Raw genomic sequence first — 15,361 nt, 5'->3', positions numbered from 1 at the left:
TGTGTTTGTTTCAACTTCAAACCACTTCCGGAAATCAATTTCCGGAAAATTGCTGTGTTTGGGTGCTTGGGAAAATTGGGTCAACGGAAATTGATTTCCCCTTTGACCGAAAAAGTGCTCCCTGCTGGGTGAAATACATTTCACCCCCTATTTTCCCTTAAACCAATTTCCGGAAATTTTCTCTCCACTCTCCAAGTTCTCTCACGCAACATCACTCTCCAAGCTCTCTCACACTCACTCTCCGATCCGGTCCAGACCCAAGCTCCAAGCTCCAAGCTCAGCAGCACGTTCAGACCTCCGATCCGGTCCAGACATCAGCTCCGATCCGCTCCAAGTCCGATCCGCTCCAAGCTTTTCCGGTCCAGACCTCCGCTCCAAGTCCGATCCGCTCCAAGCTTTCCGGTCCAGACCTCCGCTCCGATCCGCTCCAAGCTTTTCCGGTCCAGACCTCCGCTCCGATCCGCTCCAAGCTTTTCCGGTCCAGACCTCCGCTCCGATCCGCTCCAAGCTTTTCCGGTCCAGACCTCCGCTCCGATCTCCAAGCTCGAAGCTCCAAGCTCCGGTCCAGACCGACGACCTCCAAGCTCCGATCCCCACTCCGACGAGCTCCAACCTCCAAGTTCCGATCCACACACCGAGCTCCACCACCTCACCACGCACAATGAGTATTCCTTGATCCGAAAATTTCTCCGATCCACACACTGAGGAAGGGTATCTAGTTATATTTACACAAATTCATCAAACATATTCTCTGATGCCCATGTGTAGTGATGTAAATAATTGTTTGTTTGGTGATGGTACTCTGTGTTGTGATATTTTCTTAGGTGGTTTGTTTGCATTGTATTGTTTTTGTTTAATTGTTGCTTTCATGTTCTAGTTTTCTGCTCTGCTATAATTGCACTCTACATGTATTCTGTTGGAAATATATGTTGTTTACAGTGAAGCTAGTTCAAAATATCCTTGCACTGTATCTTATTGAGCTAGGAATATGAATTAGCATGGGCGAAAATTGCTGCTTTTGCCGTATCAATATATTAACTAATTAATATTATGGTATTTCTTCGGCCAAAAAAAAAAAAAAAATCTTATATTATGGTATTCATTTTCTTCTCCCCTCTTAGATAAACACACAGACTATGCATGTGTATTTTTTAATATTTAAATAACAAAAAATCCAAAGGGATTGAAAAGGACCAAATAAACATAATTGGAACAAAATAGATCGAAAGAGACCAAAGTGACTAAAATGGACCAAAGTGGACTAATTTTTTTTTTTTTAAAGATAAAAATCCGTTTTAGATAAGATTCGTTCCCCTTTATCTATTTGATACAGAAAATGATGTAAAGAACAATATAAATTATGTTTCATGTGATTAAGAAAATGGTGGCAGTGATTTTGAAGTTGTTAACTCTCTACCTACACCACTAGCAATGATGCTATATAAAATTACATGTTTGGATCCCAACCTTTTAGTTTTATTTCAAATGAAACATTTTTATACTTTAAAATATTTTTAAAAAGTCCTTACCACCGTCTAATAGATGGAAAATGTTTTATTTATTTATTTATAAAATATATGAAAAATTTTGACAAATTAAAATAGACATAAAAAAAATGAAACCACTTCAATAACATGAAGCCTATATTGTAGTATATATTTTGTTTGTTATGTTACTATTTTCCCTATAGCTATTGAATGCCTTTTGAACACTTTTAAAAGTATAGAAACTTGTGAAACATTTTAAAATATAAAAACAATTTTTGAAATAAAATTTAAAGTTTGAAAACCAAATATGCAGTTTGATAAATAAATAAATAAAACTGCTAAGTTGCATAGTTATTGATATACTCAGCTTCATGATTTGGTTAGGTAGCCCACATCTTTGGAGGTGAGCTATTAAAAAATAATAATTGTCTAGCAGCATCATGAATATGCATAATAGAAGCAAAAATGGTTGTAGCTGTTGTTCAGAGATTGCTACCATGTAGGTCACGGGGTCGGTTTGCAGCTGTAGAACATGAAATTATTTCTTTTCTTTTTTTTGGTTAACAAAATTATTTCAATTACAAAGGACAGAAGGATAATATGGAATATTATATAATATTTGGAGCATATCACACCACGCTAGCCTAGCTTGTCCCTTATTCTTCACATGTAAGCGGAACCATAGCAAAATCCACCAGTGAAAACAACCAAAAAACCACAGTTGCGCGAGAGAGAGAGAGAGAGAGAGATATGTACCCTGCAAAGGCCATATCTATTAGACATATCAGAAGGGTGTGTTTTCAGTTTTTGGTCTCTTTGTTGATTTCTGGATAGTGTATGAGAGGCCAGAGATTGTTGCATTTCGGCTAGATGTCTTGTTTGGTATGCGAGTGCAACAATTTTCTTTAGGTCCCCCACTAAAATATAGGAGAAGCTTTTGATTTTCTTGGAATGAGGAGGAAGAGTTTTTAGACTTCCTTGCATTTTGAAAATGACATTTTCTCTGATTTGTGTACAATAGGTCTTATTGTAGGGTTACAACAGTATGCCAAAAAGGACATGCAATCAGTTAGATGGAGAAAGGCTACTTTGACTCCCAACAAATAAGATCTATCTGTCTGTAAGTTGAATGGCTCTTTTAAAAGAGCCATTCAAATTACAGACAAATAGATGCACGTTGATTTTTACAAGACATTGTCGATCACTTTACTGTTTACCAAACATAAAAGTAGGTGAAAATGGCCCACTATTATTATTTAGCAAAAAATTTATCAATTTACCACTATTTTGAAAATATGTAAAAATATATCACATTTTTTAAATGAAGTAGGTGAAAATGGCCCACTACTATTATTTAGCAAAAAATTTATCAATTTACCACTATTTTAAAAATATGTAAAAATATATCACATTTTTTAAATTCGAGTTTGTAAAACTCGAGTTTACCGTGAAACTTAAGTTCCAAAAACTCGAGTTTTTTGAAAAAATATACTCTAAAAATTTTTAAAAATTTTTTATGTTACTTGAGTTCATGAAACTCAAGTACCATAAAAAAATTTCAAAATTTTCTATGATTCTCGAGTTTTATAAACTTGAGTATCATAAAAAACTCGATTTTACCAAATTTGAGTGCTCAAAAAGTAACAAATTCTTACATATTTTTGAAATAGTAATAGTTTGTAATATAGTTTGCAAAAAAGTGTTAGTTGTCTATTTTTGCCTAAAAAGTACAAACTCTTGAAAAAATGTGAAAGTTTCGTGCAATTGGTTACAGCTATAATTTTACTGTCATGTTATAAGCATAATACTTGAACACTTTTCATGTACTGATTCACTTGATTTTATGGATTGGAGTGAGATTCTACTATCTCTTCACGGGGAAAATAATAAGTAGTACTTGCACTCTTTTGTTTGATGCATTATAGAAGATAAGCATACTCAACGTGCAAATTGGTTATAAATAGTAGCACCTAGTTCTGCAGTGTTAATTAGATTCCAGATGATTTTCAAACGGGTTCAGTAGATTTTAGATGACTTTTTCTAATACAAAGCCTGGGGCCCGCGGTAATAGTGTTGCTGATGGGCTTCTCAAACCCTTGAAACCTATCATTGGATCCGTGATTGAAGGTTGTTGCCCCAAAAAAGAAAACGCGATTCATTGATCCATACACTTTCTAAAGTCTAATCGGATATTGTTAAAAATTAAAAATTAAAAACAGTGTAGTAAAATAATTTTTAAATGTGTGAATAGTGTTATAGAACCCAATTTTAAAGAAAAATTTACTAAAATTCGTACTTGCAAATCTCATAAACAGTGCACAGGACCCACAGAAAAAACGCAGTCGCCCATTTTTTTTTCCTTTCCATCACAATCCAAACCCAACCAAAGTGTGAGTTTGGATACCAACACAACAACATGTTTTGCGCGTTTGCATTTTTGTCCTTGAGTCCTGTGCACTATTCACGGGACCTGCAAGTACAGAATCTGGCAAAATTAATTTTTAAACTGGGTCCTATGGTACTATTCACATTTTAAAAATTATTTTACTACAATATTTTCAGTTTTTAACAATAAGTGACATCTAAATAGACCCTAAGTGTGAGTTTGGATAGCAGCAGAGTGAATTATTTTGCGCATTTGCATTTTTTTGGCTGGGTCCTGTGCATTGTTCAAGGGACCCGCAAGTATGAAAAAATGCAAATCTAACTTTAAAATTGAGTCCCACGGCACTATTTACACATTTAAAAATTATTTTGTTATAATGTTTGCAATTTCAATAATAAGCGATATCCAAATAGACCCAAACAATTAGTGTGCCTTTGGGAAGTGTTTTGTGTATGCATTTGTGCGTTTTGCTAAAAAAATATGGGTCCCACAGTACTGTTCACAGACCCACAAAAGTCATCCAAATACATATTTCAATATAAATTTGGATTCTACAGCACTATTCACACATTTAAAAATTATTTTGCTATAATATTTTTAGCAATACATTTTCAGTTTTCAGCAAATAAGCGGTATTCAAACACACCCTTAATAAGTCTAGTGATACCAAAATTTTCACTACCATTGACACAGTTGATTGTGATTAATTCAAAATAAAAAGGGTGTTAATGATATGTTCATATAAAAATGATCATGATCCAATTATAATTTATCACGTTAACAAGTTCCGAAAAAATTGGTGTCCTTAACATTTCTATTTTGAGAAAGCAAGATCATTTTCCAAGAGCAGGTTAATATTTTAATGCTGCAAGTACAAAATTAAATCAAAGTGATATGACATAGCCAAGCTCACTTTTAGTAACAGAAGCAACAATTTCAGGGTTAAAATTACATCCCCTAATGTAAATTGTGCGGCATCCGAACTGTTGGGCCCACTCAGCCCCTAGTCTCCGCTCCAAACGCAGAGTCATTGGGCCCAATCCTCATTCGCCCTAAGGCCCAACCCTTGCTATCACAGCTCGGGGGTGCCGAGCTTCACTACTAAGTTATGATCGGCATATTTTTTACCGAGCATGTTCAGAAATGTCAGTGAACGGCGCATCATCTTTGTTTGGCTCAAAGAAGGCCCTCTAAGCGCCACTACCTAGCTCTAACCTGAAGTGGGCACCAAGTCCCAAAGCCACCCAGGCCTAGACTCTCACTTATCATCCCCCTGATTAGACCCTCCGTAGCACTAAGCGCGCACCAACTCTGCCGAGCTGCCGACGGGGGTGGGAACCAAGTCCCAAAGCCACCCATACCTGACCTCCCACTTAGAGAAAATCCTACTGGACCCTCTGTTGCACAAACTATGAAAGCATTGATAACCTACGTCTGAGCTGAGCACTATAAATAAGAGGGGAGGATAAGAGAGAGGGGTTGGTCAAAAAAAGGGAGGGGAGAGAACAGTGGTAATAGAAAAGAAAAATAGAGAGAATCCGAGGGGAGGAGGAAGGATTGTGTTGCCGAGAAAGAGAAAAGTGATCTCATTGAGTCCTTAGTTGTAGAACTACCCATAGTAGGAAATTCAGCCCAACAAACAAATAAGTTGTGAGCCCAAGTAGGGCTGAGCCCATTGGCCTCATTTGCGACCCGCACATAAATCAATTAGTTTAACCTCAAAAGTGTTGATTCTGCACCACAGAATGTGAAAGCAACATTTTTTGTTTTTGGGTGTACGTTAACTTGATAACCCCTAACAGAAATCAAGCTCATTAATATCAATTCATAACATCAAAACCAAGCCAAATTTCACTCCATTAACAGTGCATGTGGAGTGTGCTTGTTACATAATCTGTTCAAAATAGCCTGCAATTTATAAAGTGCATATAAGTGGAATCCAGCTCGTTCTGATCAGCTTACGTTTATTCAAAGCAGGTTGTTTGAAGTACAAATCAGTGGAAATGAGGAGACAGTTGAGTGATTCCTGCTACCAATGATAAAAGCAGCTATTCAAGTACTTGGGAAGCTATCAGATCTGAACAGCATGTGGTTATGTGGTGGAAAAGTCTTTGGGTACCTAAACATGCTTTCATTCTTACCATTAAGGAGAGATTGGTTAGAAATGAAAGATGGGTTTTTTTATGCAGGTATAGGATTGAGTCCAGAGACCATCTTTATTTTGAATGTCTAAACAGTAACACTCAGATGTTGGAAGTAGATACTTTTGAAGTGTTTGCTATAGTCAAATTCAAGATCGGGATTATCAGCTATCTTATTGGATTATCAATATATTAAAAGGTGCGAGTTTGAGATCAAGATTCTGCAAAGTGGCTTGGTAAGCTACAATTTATCATGTTTAAGAGTGAAAGAAGTGAAGAGGGGACCCTAGCTGCAGTAATGGCTAATCTATGTGGGGTAGACTGGCTGCTGGAACAGAAATGAAAATTTCAGTTTTAAGTTGAGTTAAATGTTGCTTTTGTTGGATTCCCTATTCTATTCTTATTAAATAGTTTTAGGCTATCTTTGTTTCCCTTTGCTGTATATGTACTGTAGACCCAGTAGTTTCTGGATTTTTTTGTTTTTTGTTTTGTTTTTTGAGTGCATGGGACTTCGTTGTTCTGTTGTAGGTGTGTATGGTTAGAAGGGTGCATTTAGTGCAGCTCCGCTGCTGGTTGTTTTTGGTTCTACTTGTAGCAGGTTGGTTGTTCTGGTTGAATAAAGTCTATATTCATCCAAAACAAAGTTCATCTAAGGTGGTAAAAGAAGCAAATTAATAACAGCAGCAAGAAATGACTGCAAGCTCCATATGTGCAAAAAAGCATTCAATAATCATGCTTTCTTTTGATTATCAAAAGAAGCATGATTTATTTATTTATTTAATCAGTCACACGAACAAAGTGCAACTCATTATTCAGATCTGCAATTACATAATTTAAGGCAGGAAACCATTACCTTTTCTTTGTACACCTTGAGCCATTGTTCCACACTGTTTTCAACTGCTTTGCAATGGTGGATGACCCGGTTGAGGATGTTCTAAAACACCCTCTTTGATTGCAAATATAATGCAACGATTGCCCCTCAATGACAAAAAATAATACCCACAAGTTACTCTCTTAAATCCTTCATAATAAGCATACGGATCACAAATCTGTGGGGAGACCTTTATTCTCAAAAGTAGTATTCAATAGTGGCATCCATGCCCACAACAGTTTCCTGTTAAACAAATCAGTCACATTAGCCTTTGTATTCTAAACCTATTCAGGAGCCATAACTGCATCAACAACGATGTTCAGCACTAGAATTAACAGTACCATTGTTCTCAAAAATATTTCCCTTTGGCTCTCTGCTTTTTTAGTAGACAAGGCTGTAGTAGTCATAGGTTAAGCACGATACTTAGACCTATCACTAAACATTCATCAACAGGAATTCATCAGCCACATTTGTAAGTTCTCCTCGGCATCTCTAAATGCAGAAGTCCTACTCAAAGAGATACATGTATTTGTGAAAGATGTGTGCCCATTTATATGTTTATATTTACTAAAAATATTGGCATGTGGAAATTTATATCTTTTAATGGGCTTCCACCAGTCATACAAAGCTTTTATCTGTAATCCACATCTCACAATACAGAGTTGAAGTCTTGGACATAACCCATGGATTTGATTCTCACCCTCAACTCTTCTAACTTCGCATATATGGCCTCTTTTTGAGGATGTTGTTGATCATCTGCATAAAATTTATGGATGCTACCTTTGACAGAAATCCAACTATATCCCGGTTCCTTCATCGCGCCTTGCTCTTTCATCATATCTCTCAAAGTAAGTCCATCTTCATATCTCCCTTTCTCAATTGATTATTTTTGGACTAATAAGCTATGGTTATTGTAGGAGGGCAAAGGTCCAGCCCATACTAGGTCAAAGCCGAGCAATGTTAATTTAGGTTTGGCCCAAACTTAATAAACACCAAATTGGAAAGTAAGCCTGCGTGTCCATAGCGTTAGTATCCAAACAAATCCTACTATCCCCGAGGAAGAATAGTAGTGCTTTGGGAGAATTCACCCGTTGAGCATGGGACTGTAGGGTTGTAGGTATTATCCCTGATATGCAATTAGACATGCTGGAGAATAGTAACATGGATTTAGGAAGCGACTCAAACCCTATGAGTGAAGGGATCTACAAACATGCAGAAGACTCTCTCATCATGACAAGCCCACTAGAGCATGCCTATAAAAAAAAAACATAGGGACAAGGGAAGAGGTTGGAACTTAATTCTAGGAAGAGAAACACAAGAGAAAAATTAGAACACTACACTGAGGTAAGGTGATCTAGCTCGAACACCCATAGGGTACCTTGACTATCCAAGAGTCTCTTTGGCCAGCCATATCTCTAACAAGTAACCATTGCATGGTTGTTATAAACCATCAATCACCATCCCACCGATCTTATGCCATTTGTTATCAGCAAAGCATCTTCTAGAATCTCCCATTATGGGCTAGATCTAGTATGAAATACAAATTAAATGGGGGTTCAGGCATTGAGCCCAAGGTTATTGGGAAATGACTACCATAGTTAACATGAAAAAAACTAATTAATATTTTGTCTTGACTTTACAATATAGAGAAACTATAATAAAATGAAGGTAATAAATATAAATTCTACTGTGATTATAAAAGTTTGTCACCTAGAAAGTAAACATAATATAAAAAATGATGTGCCTTTGGATTAGGTTTTATTAAAATAATAATAATAAAAGGTTATAACATCATTAGCATTTTTGCATTTTTATATTGTCAATAAGTTTTAGTTCATGTTAGTTGTCTTGTATATTAGTGGTATTACTCGATTTTTTATATGAAAAAACTTAAATTCAAATTTCCCGCCAATGTAGTTGTCAAGTGAATTTTTTTGCGTTCAAAATTCATTAAATGTATTCATCATTTACTAAATTCTCGGGATATTAACGGAAAGATTAAATTGAATAAAGTTGAAAGTTAGAGGACTAAATTAATAGAAAGTAAAGTTAGATGATTAAATTAAATTTTAAGCAAAATTAAAAAGTCCAATTTGTAATTTAGCTAAAACAAAAATACTACAAGTCGTTTGTGAAGTATATATAATTTTTTTGGGCTTGTTAACTAAAATCAGTTTTCGTCGTTTTAATGTCGCTCTTCTTCTGAAAGGCAGCTAGGGTTTTAAAAACGCTTCCCCTAAAAATCTCCATTCTTTTGGTCTCTCGCACACACAACTCAGAAAGAGAAAAGAAAAAACAGAGACACACAGAGACAGAGACAGAGAGATGGGAAAGAAAGCAAAGGGTTCGCGAAAGGGAAAGAAAGCATGGAGAGCAAACATAAGCAGTGCAGACATCGAAGACTTCTATGAGAAATCCACAAAAGACGCTCTCTCCGGTGGCTCTCTCTCCTCCGCTCCCAGCGACTCTCTCTTCTTCGTCGACAAGTCCACTGGTACTTGTATTTTAAATTTCTGCTTCACAAAGTTTATTTATTTATATATATATATATATATATTTTTAATGTTCCAATTTGATATTTTAACATTATGAGGATTAATTTGATTAAATTTGAATGTAATTACTCTAAGATGGTATTGCCCATTTGTTCGAATTGGCCGAAACGAATACATGTGGCCAAACCTAACTAGTTTGGGACTAAGGCTTGGTTGCATTGCCCATTTGTGTTAGTGTTTGGATTTTTTTTCTGTGTACAATAAGCCGATGCTCTGGATTAATGGATGAAGGAAGCATGGTAGTGTGCACAGAGATTGAATTAATGGGTCCTCATTGTCTGCTCCTGCTGATGCCTTTTTGGCTTTGATTCGGGTGCCTGGTTTCCGACCCACATTCTATCTCATCTATTCATTGAAAAGTAAATTTTCGGGTGATTCTGATTCCTGTTAAACAACCTGACTGAATTTATGGTAAAATAAATATAGAAAATAATGTTTTGGTATGGATGGACTAATTTCGTCTATTATGAATGGGAAGTGATTAGAAGTTATGTACTTTTGTCTGAACAGATCTTTCGGTGAAGCGGAAGATTGAAAAACATAGGGAGAAAGTACTCCGCTGCGACAGCGTGCTACAGAAGAACCCTTTTGTTCAATCAGTGCCGTCTTCAACGCTGAAGAAACCCAAGAGAAAGCAGATGGGGGTTTCAAAAGCAAGTGATGCTACTCAAGTTGGTACCAAGGTCGGCAGTTTTATATAATGAGTATAGAAATGGACACATGATCTTTTTTGAAATTCTTTTGTTAAGATTATGTGCTTATCTTTTCTATTGTTGACATGTCTCAGGATGATTCAGCTATGGTTGACATTTGGGATGACAAAGGTTTGTTCTATGTTAAACTATTGTGTTCATGTTTTCACTTTTCACTGGCTTGTGATTATGAGATGACATGCATTACATAGGCTCTTTTTGACTCTTTTGCAGGTGAAGACAACCGCAAGTCCAAAAAGGTAAATATTATAGCTTAAAATTTAAATTCAAAATGTTTATGGCACCCTTGTATGTCTCGAGTCCTCCTGTGTAAATTTTTTGCAATACTGATAAGGGAATGATATGAACCCCTTGATACATTAGTTCTGTTTGCTGAGCTGTAAGAAACTGGTGCAAGGTGTCTCTTTGGTTATTTTGGAGCCATGCAATCGCACTGGATGTTCTCTATGTGATGTTTGATTTTATGAGTGCATATTGAGGACATTACGTTAATTGGTCTTTAATGGACCTTAGTTGATGATCTGATTGTTGACATCTTATTCTCTTTTGACAGAAATTGAAACATTCGGTTATTCCAGCAGTAGAAGTTGAGCATCCAGGTTGTTCATTCAATCCCTCAGAAGAAAGTCATAAGGTAACCCTGATTTTTTATACATATTTAGACTGCCTGGGAGTTGTAAGTCACACGGCATTTTAATTTGTTCTTCTTATGTCAAGTCAGGATGTTTTGGCTCATGCTGTTGCGGAAGAAATGCAGAAAGTCTATCAGAATGAGTTGGGACCTCAGCCAGTCCCATTAACTGTTCCTGGCAAAGTTATTGATGAAGAAGAGGTGAGTCTCTTCTTCTCCCTTGATTTATTATCTACTAGGAGTCCTCTTTGCCTTAAGGAGTAGGGGAGCCATTGAGATTTTTGTGTGCATATCCCATATTTCCCATGGACTTGGGTGCTGAGACTGTTTATTTATGTATAAATGCTGATTTATTTATGAAAAAAATTGATCTGCTAGGTATCTCTTTCATGAATGTAAATATTGCTTTTGAATCGTTTACTTCAAGGAGGGCTTTATGATTAACCAGCTATTTTCATTAGATGTATTTTATTGACGCGGATAATGCAAGTGATGATGATGATGAGATGAATGTGGAAAATGAAAATGAGGATACTGCACAAGAGAAAAGGTTAGCTTGTTATGCATCATTTTTATTTATCTTTAATGTACACTTTTTGCTCAAAATTTTAATGGTGAGAAGATGCATAATCCATCAAGTTGAATGAAAAGTTGTTATTAAGTAATTTGATTGTGTCCTTTTTATTCTAAATGTTGGTTTGTGTGTGTTGGTACTTGGTACGTTCCATGTAGTTATTGTTGCATGTTTGTTTGGATTAGGATGAATTTTCTGACTTATATTTCTTGTTGTGCCCCATTTTATGGTGTAACTATTGTTGAAAAGATATGGTTTAAATATTTTTTTGCAGATCTAGCAAAATAAAGAGGGTGACCCGAGTTGAGTTAAATAAGAGAGCTAGACGTAAAGAAAAGATGAAAAAGGAAGCAGAGGCTAGAAAGATGGAGGGAGTTTCTAAAGAAATTGATAGGTAAGATGATATTTTGCTTCTACAAACAATCATTTCTGCACAGAGGTACATTCTAACCATCGATTGGTCCTCCTTGTTGCAGCATACCTGATATCCTTCAGGAAATAGCTAAAGAGGATGAGGAGAAGCAGAAAAAACATCTCCGGCGAGTTGTAGCCAAACAAGAAAGACTAAAATCGTGTCCACCGCGCTTGGGGAAGTACAAGTATGATCTCTTATGTGTCTATCTAATATATCTAATTCATTATGATTTTATGTGTCTAGCTTGGAAGTGGAAAGTTAACTTAAGTAATTGGGGAAAAAAAGCTCCAGTATTTATGTTTTATTGTATATGTGTGTGTGTTGGTTGAATCTCAACATAAAGTTTGCATGCTATATTTATTGACGGTACTTAATTGATTTTTATGGAAAAAATTTAGATGATCTCGGACTTAAATACTGTGAATACAGCAGAATTAACTGGTCATCTTCATTTCAGATTTGAGCCTGCCCCAGTTCAGGTCCTATTATCTGAAGAAATAACTGGATCACTTCGCAAATTGAAGGTACAATGATAATTTCCCTGTAGTTTCCAAAACATCCCATGTCACAATTAGATCTGCAATTTGGTTTATGGTTTAGATGTGCATTAAAAGCATTCCTGATTTCTTATTTGTCTTAAGGCTTGTTGCACGCTTGCGAAGGACCGGTATAAGAGCCTGGAAAAAAGAGGATTGATTATCCCAACAGTCAAGAGCAGCAGGTCAGTTGATTATCCTTTTTATACTGTATCTTATCATTCATCTTAGGACGGACACAAATACAGGCTGCTTTGGAATTTATCAGATTTTGTTTGGAATCTTAATTATACTGTCATTTTGGCGAACCTAATACTTTAAGGTTGCTTTTCAATGTCTTCCTATGTGAGACCCTCCTTCCCCCCAACTCCCTCTATGTACACCACACTATTATTAAGTTTTTAGTGATTATGTGCAATTCGATTTTTCACTTGCAACTTTTTTCTCCACTTGGCATGTACTATTTGGTGATTATATCTCTTTCCAAAACTCTGGCAAATAAAACCTTGTCAGGTTATACCTTGGTTTCAGATGGAACTGAAAGTATCCCTTCGATTAAGAACCTAAGTTTAGCATCCACAATCCTGTTTTCTTAGCAAGTTGAGTTTCCTTGTGTAAGATGGTTACAAACTTAGAATGAGTGGATGTACACGTGGCACGGCATGAAGCTTCGTACTATTTTCTGTGATGAATTTTAATTTGCATGCATTTTGGTGTGGTTCTATACACTTTGCAGTTCCTCATTGCTCCTTAATGTGTACTTGAACAGGAAGTAGAGTGGTTTCACTTTGGACAGACAGCAGTGCCTAGTTGTTGATGAAGGAGATCATTACAGGCTTCACAAGACGGTCTTTAAAAACAGTGTTGGATGGAGGACTACACTATAGTGGAATCATCTATACATGCAGCAGAGATTTGCTGTTTTTCATGTTTTCTTATATTGTCCTCAGTTTTGTGGTGGTTTCTTAACTTTACCAAGCTTTTCTGGTAAAAAAAAAATTCAGCTTTATACTTTTATTCACATAAGGTTTAATCAAATGAAGTGTAACATACTGATTATGCTTAATATGTATTTAGGCCAATGTTATATCACAGCCAACGATAGATAAAGGTGTTTGTTTAAGGCCCTTTTTATGTGGAACGTGAACGCGTCTCTTGAAGGTTTTTTATTTATATTTTTTATTTTATCATTATTTTTAATTATTTAATTGGTGTCTATTAGCAATTAAATTTTGTGGCAGATTGTAGCTCATTTTTCTGAAGCTGTTGTATTCAATATCGATGGTGACCAATATGATGCGGGGCTACGGCCAGTCATATAGTGGCATTTTCTGATTTTCTACGCTTGGGTTGTGTTTGGGATAACTAATATTAGACATCTTTTACTATTTAGTTTATTTTTGTTACAATTTATAGATTTCATTGTGTTTTTTGGTATTATTCATGAGTCTAACTATACTCTTTTAGTTAACTTTTAGCAAAAAGTTTTCAGTTTCAGCTAAATAAACTGTTCTTAAATAGACCTTTGGGATGAGTTGTAGATATTTTGGGTTTGATTTCCATTAGGAGGCCTTTGGTTCGCTGTGACGTGTCCATGATATGATGCACATTACGATAATATGACATTAAAGTTTTTGATTTATTTTATTTTATCTAGTGAGTTTGGAAAGCGCATTTTATGCTTTTATCGGTGGGTGCTTTTTTTAGTGGGTCTCGTGCATTGTTCACAGGACTCGCAAGTACTTTTTTTTAGCGAAAACAACTTTAAAATTGGGTCTCACGGTATTATTCACACATTTAAAAATTATTTTATTACAGTATTTTCAGTTTTCAGCAATAAAAGGTATTTAAACAGGCTCCTAATATTAGTATAATTTAAAATTACAAAATATATCAAATTATTTTAATCTCATCACCTTCCTAAACAACGTAATGTTATATTATTGTATTGAGATCATATTAATGTAAGGTTACAATAATGTAATATTACGATGTAATGTAACATCATGGCGAACTAAACGCCCCTTGGAGTTTCCTTAGATTATAGGTTTTGGCAATAGGTCTAAAAGGCCTTGCCGAGGTTATACCTCATTAAAACAAAAGTAAATAACAAAGTTACGATTGAAACAATATTAATTAGAAGTTACCATTTAGAATTTGAGACTACATATGATCACAATGATTGCCCATTGAAATTGGGCAAGTATAATCTCCATCCACAGTAAATGTTTATTAATTGGATTATTCAAAAAATAAAAAAGTTAATTGGTGATATTTTGCATTTAAATTGTTTAATTAAGTTGATAAAATAACTAACCATTATAATCACACGTTATTGTTAGTGCTAGTTTTAGTTTTCTTGATCATGTGTCTAATAGAGTAATTATGTGTCTTTTTTTTTTTTTTTTAATGATGTGGCAATCGTTTTTATTATAAAAAAATAAAAAATACATGTCAACAAAACCCACCACCCTCTCCATTAATTACCATTTGTCCAGTTATTTCCAATAAATTGACTTGCAGATTTGAAGTGTAACAACTTCTTATTTTTTCTGGGTGTGGCTTATGTCCAGTGCATTGGAGCCGCATTGATTGTGACATGTGTCTATTTTTGAACACGGGTCACAATTACAACACGCCAGTGCACTGAAGCACTGGATGTAAGCTGCGCCCATCTTTTCTTATCTCTTTCATTTTTTTTTTTAAATTTTATTATTTAATTTTTAAAATTTTTAAGAGGACTTAACATACCTGACCTGTTCCTAAAAAAATTAAAAAAAAAAAAAAAAGAATAAAAAACCCAAAAGGCCCACTAAAGTAAGAGGCCGAGTCCATTACCTTACCTGCAACAGGCTACATCAACTAGTGCCGTTTGAACTGGAATTCCAAAGACACAAGCATTACGCTCCGAGTTGGAGGGGTGTTCAAAGGTAACCACCGCAGGCTTGAGAAGATCAGTGCTTCGTACCATGCGCACGTTAGCTTCCCACCTCACTTCTGTAAAACTCTTTTCTTCTTCTTCATACTTGCTTTGATTTTTTTTTTTTTTTTT

At 35.5% G+C, this 15,361-nt stretch overlaps 1 protein-coding gene and 1 non-coding gene across 2 annotated transcripts; both read left to right on the top strand.

Annotated features, from left to right (window-relative positions):
* The first annotated feature begins 9,062 nt into the window (after nt 1-9,062).
* On the top strand, nt 9,063-13,517 carry LOC111990975 (ribosome biogenesis protein NOP53). The gene is made up of 12 exons (XM_024022753.2): nt 9,063-9,379; nt 9,951-10,123; nt 10,228-10,264; nt 10,367-10,392; nt 10,707-10,787; nt 10,875-10,985; nt 11,246-11,334; nt 11,633-11,752; nt 11,835-11,957; nt 12,231-12,297; nt 12,415-12,494; nt 13,079-13,517. The coding sequence occupies exons 1-12, from the start codon at nt 9,211-9,213 to the stop codon at nt 13,083-13,085; spliced, it is 1,083 nt and encodes a 360-aa protein (XP_023878521.1). The 5' UTR covers nt 9,063-9,210; the 3' UTR covers nt 13,086-13,517.
* LOC136065717 (small nucleolar RNA snoR100) lies at nt 9,664-9,777 on the top strand. Its single transcript, XR_010627314.1, has one exon. It is a non-coding gene; the product is annotated as a small nucleolar RNA snoR100 (small nucleolar RNA).
* Nucleotides 13,518-15,361: the final 1,844 nt, after the last annotated feature.

Source organism: Quercus suber, unplaced genomic scaffold (assembly GCF_002906115.3).
Source record: "Quercus suber isolate HL8 unplaced genomic scaffold, Cork oak 2.0 scaffold_1095, whole genome shotgun sequence".
Lineage (NCBI taxonomy): Eukaryota > Viridiplantae > Streptophyta > Magnoliopsida > Fagales > Fagaceae > Quercus > Quercus suber.
Note: the sequence above shows the minus strand (reverse complement) of the source record. Positions and strands in the feature narration are given on the sequence as shown.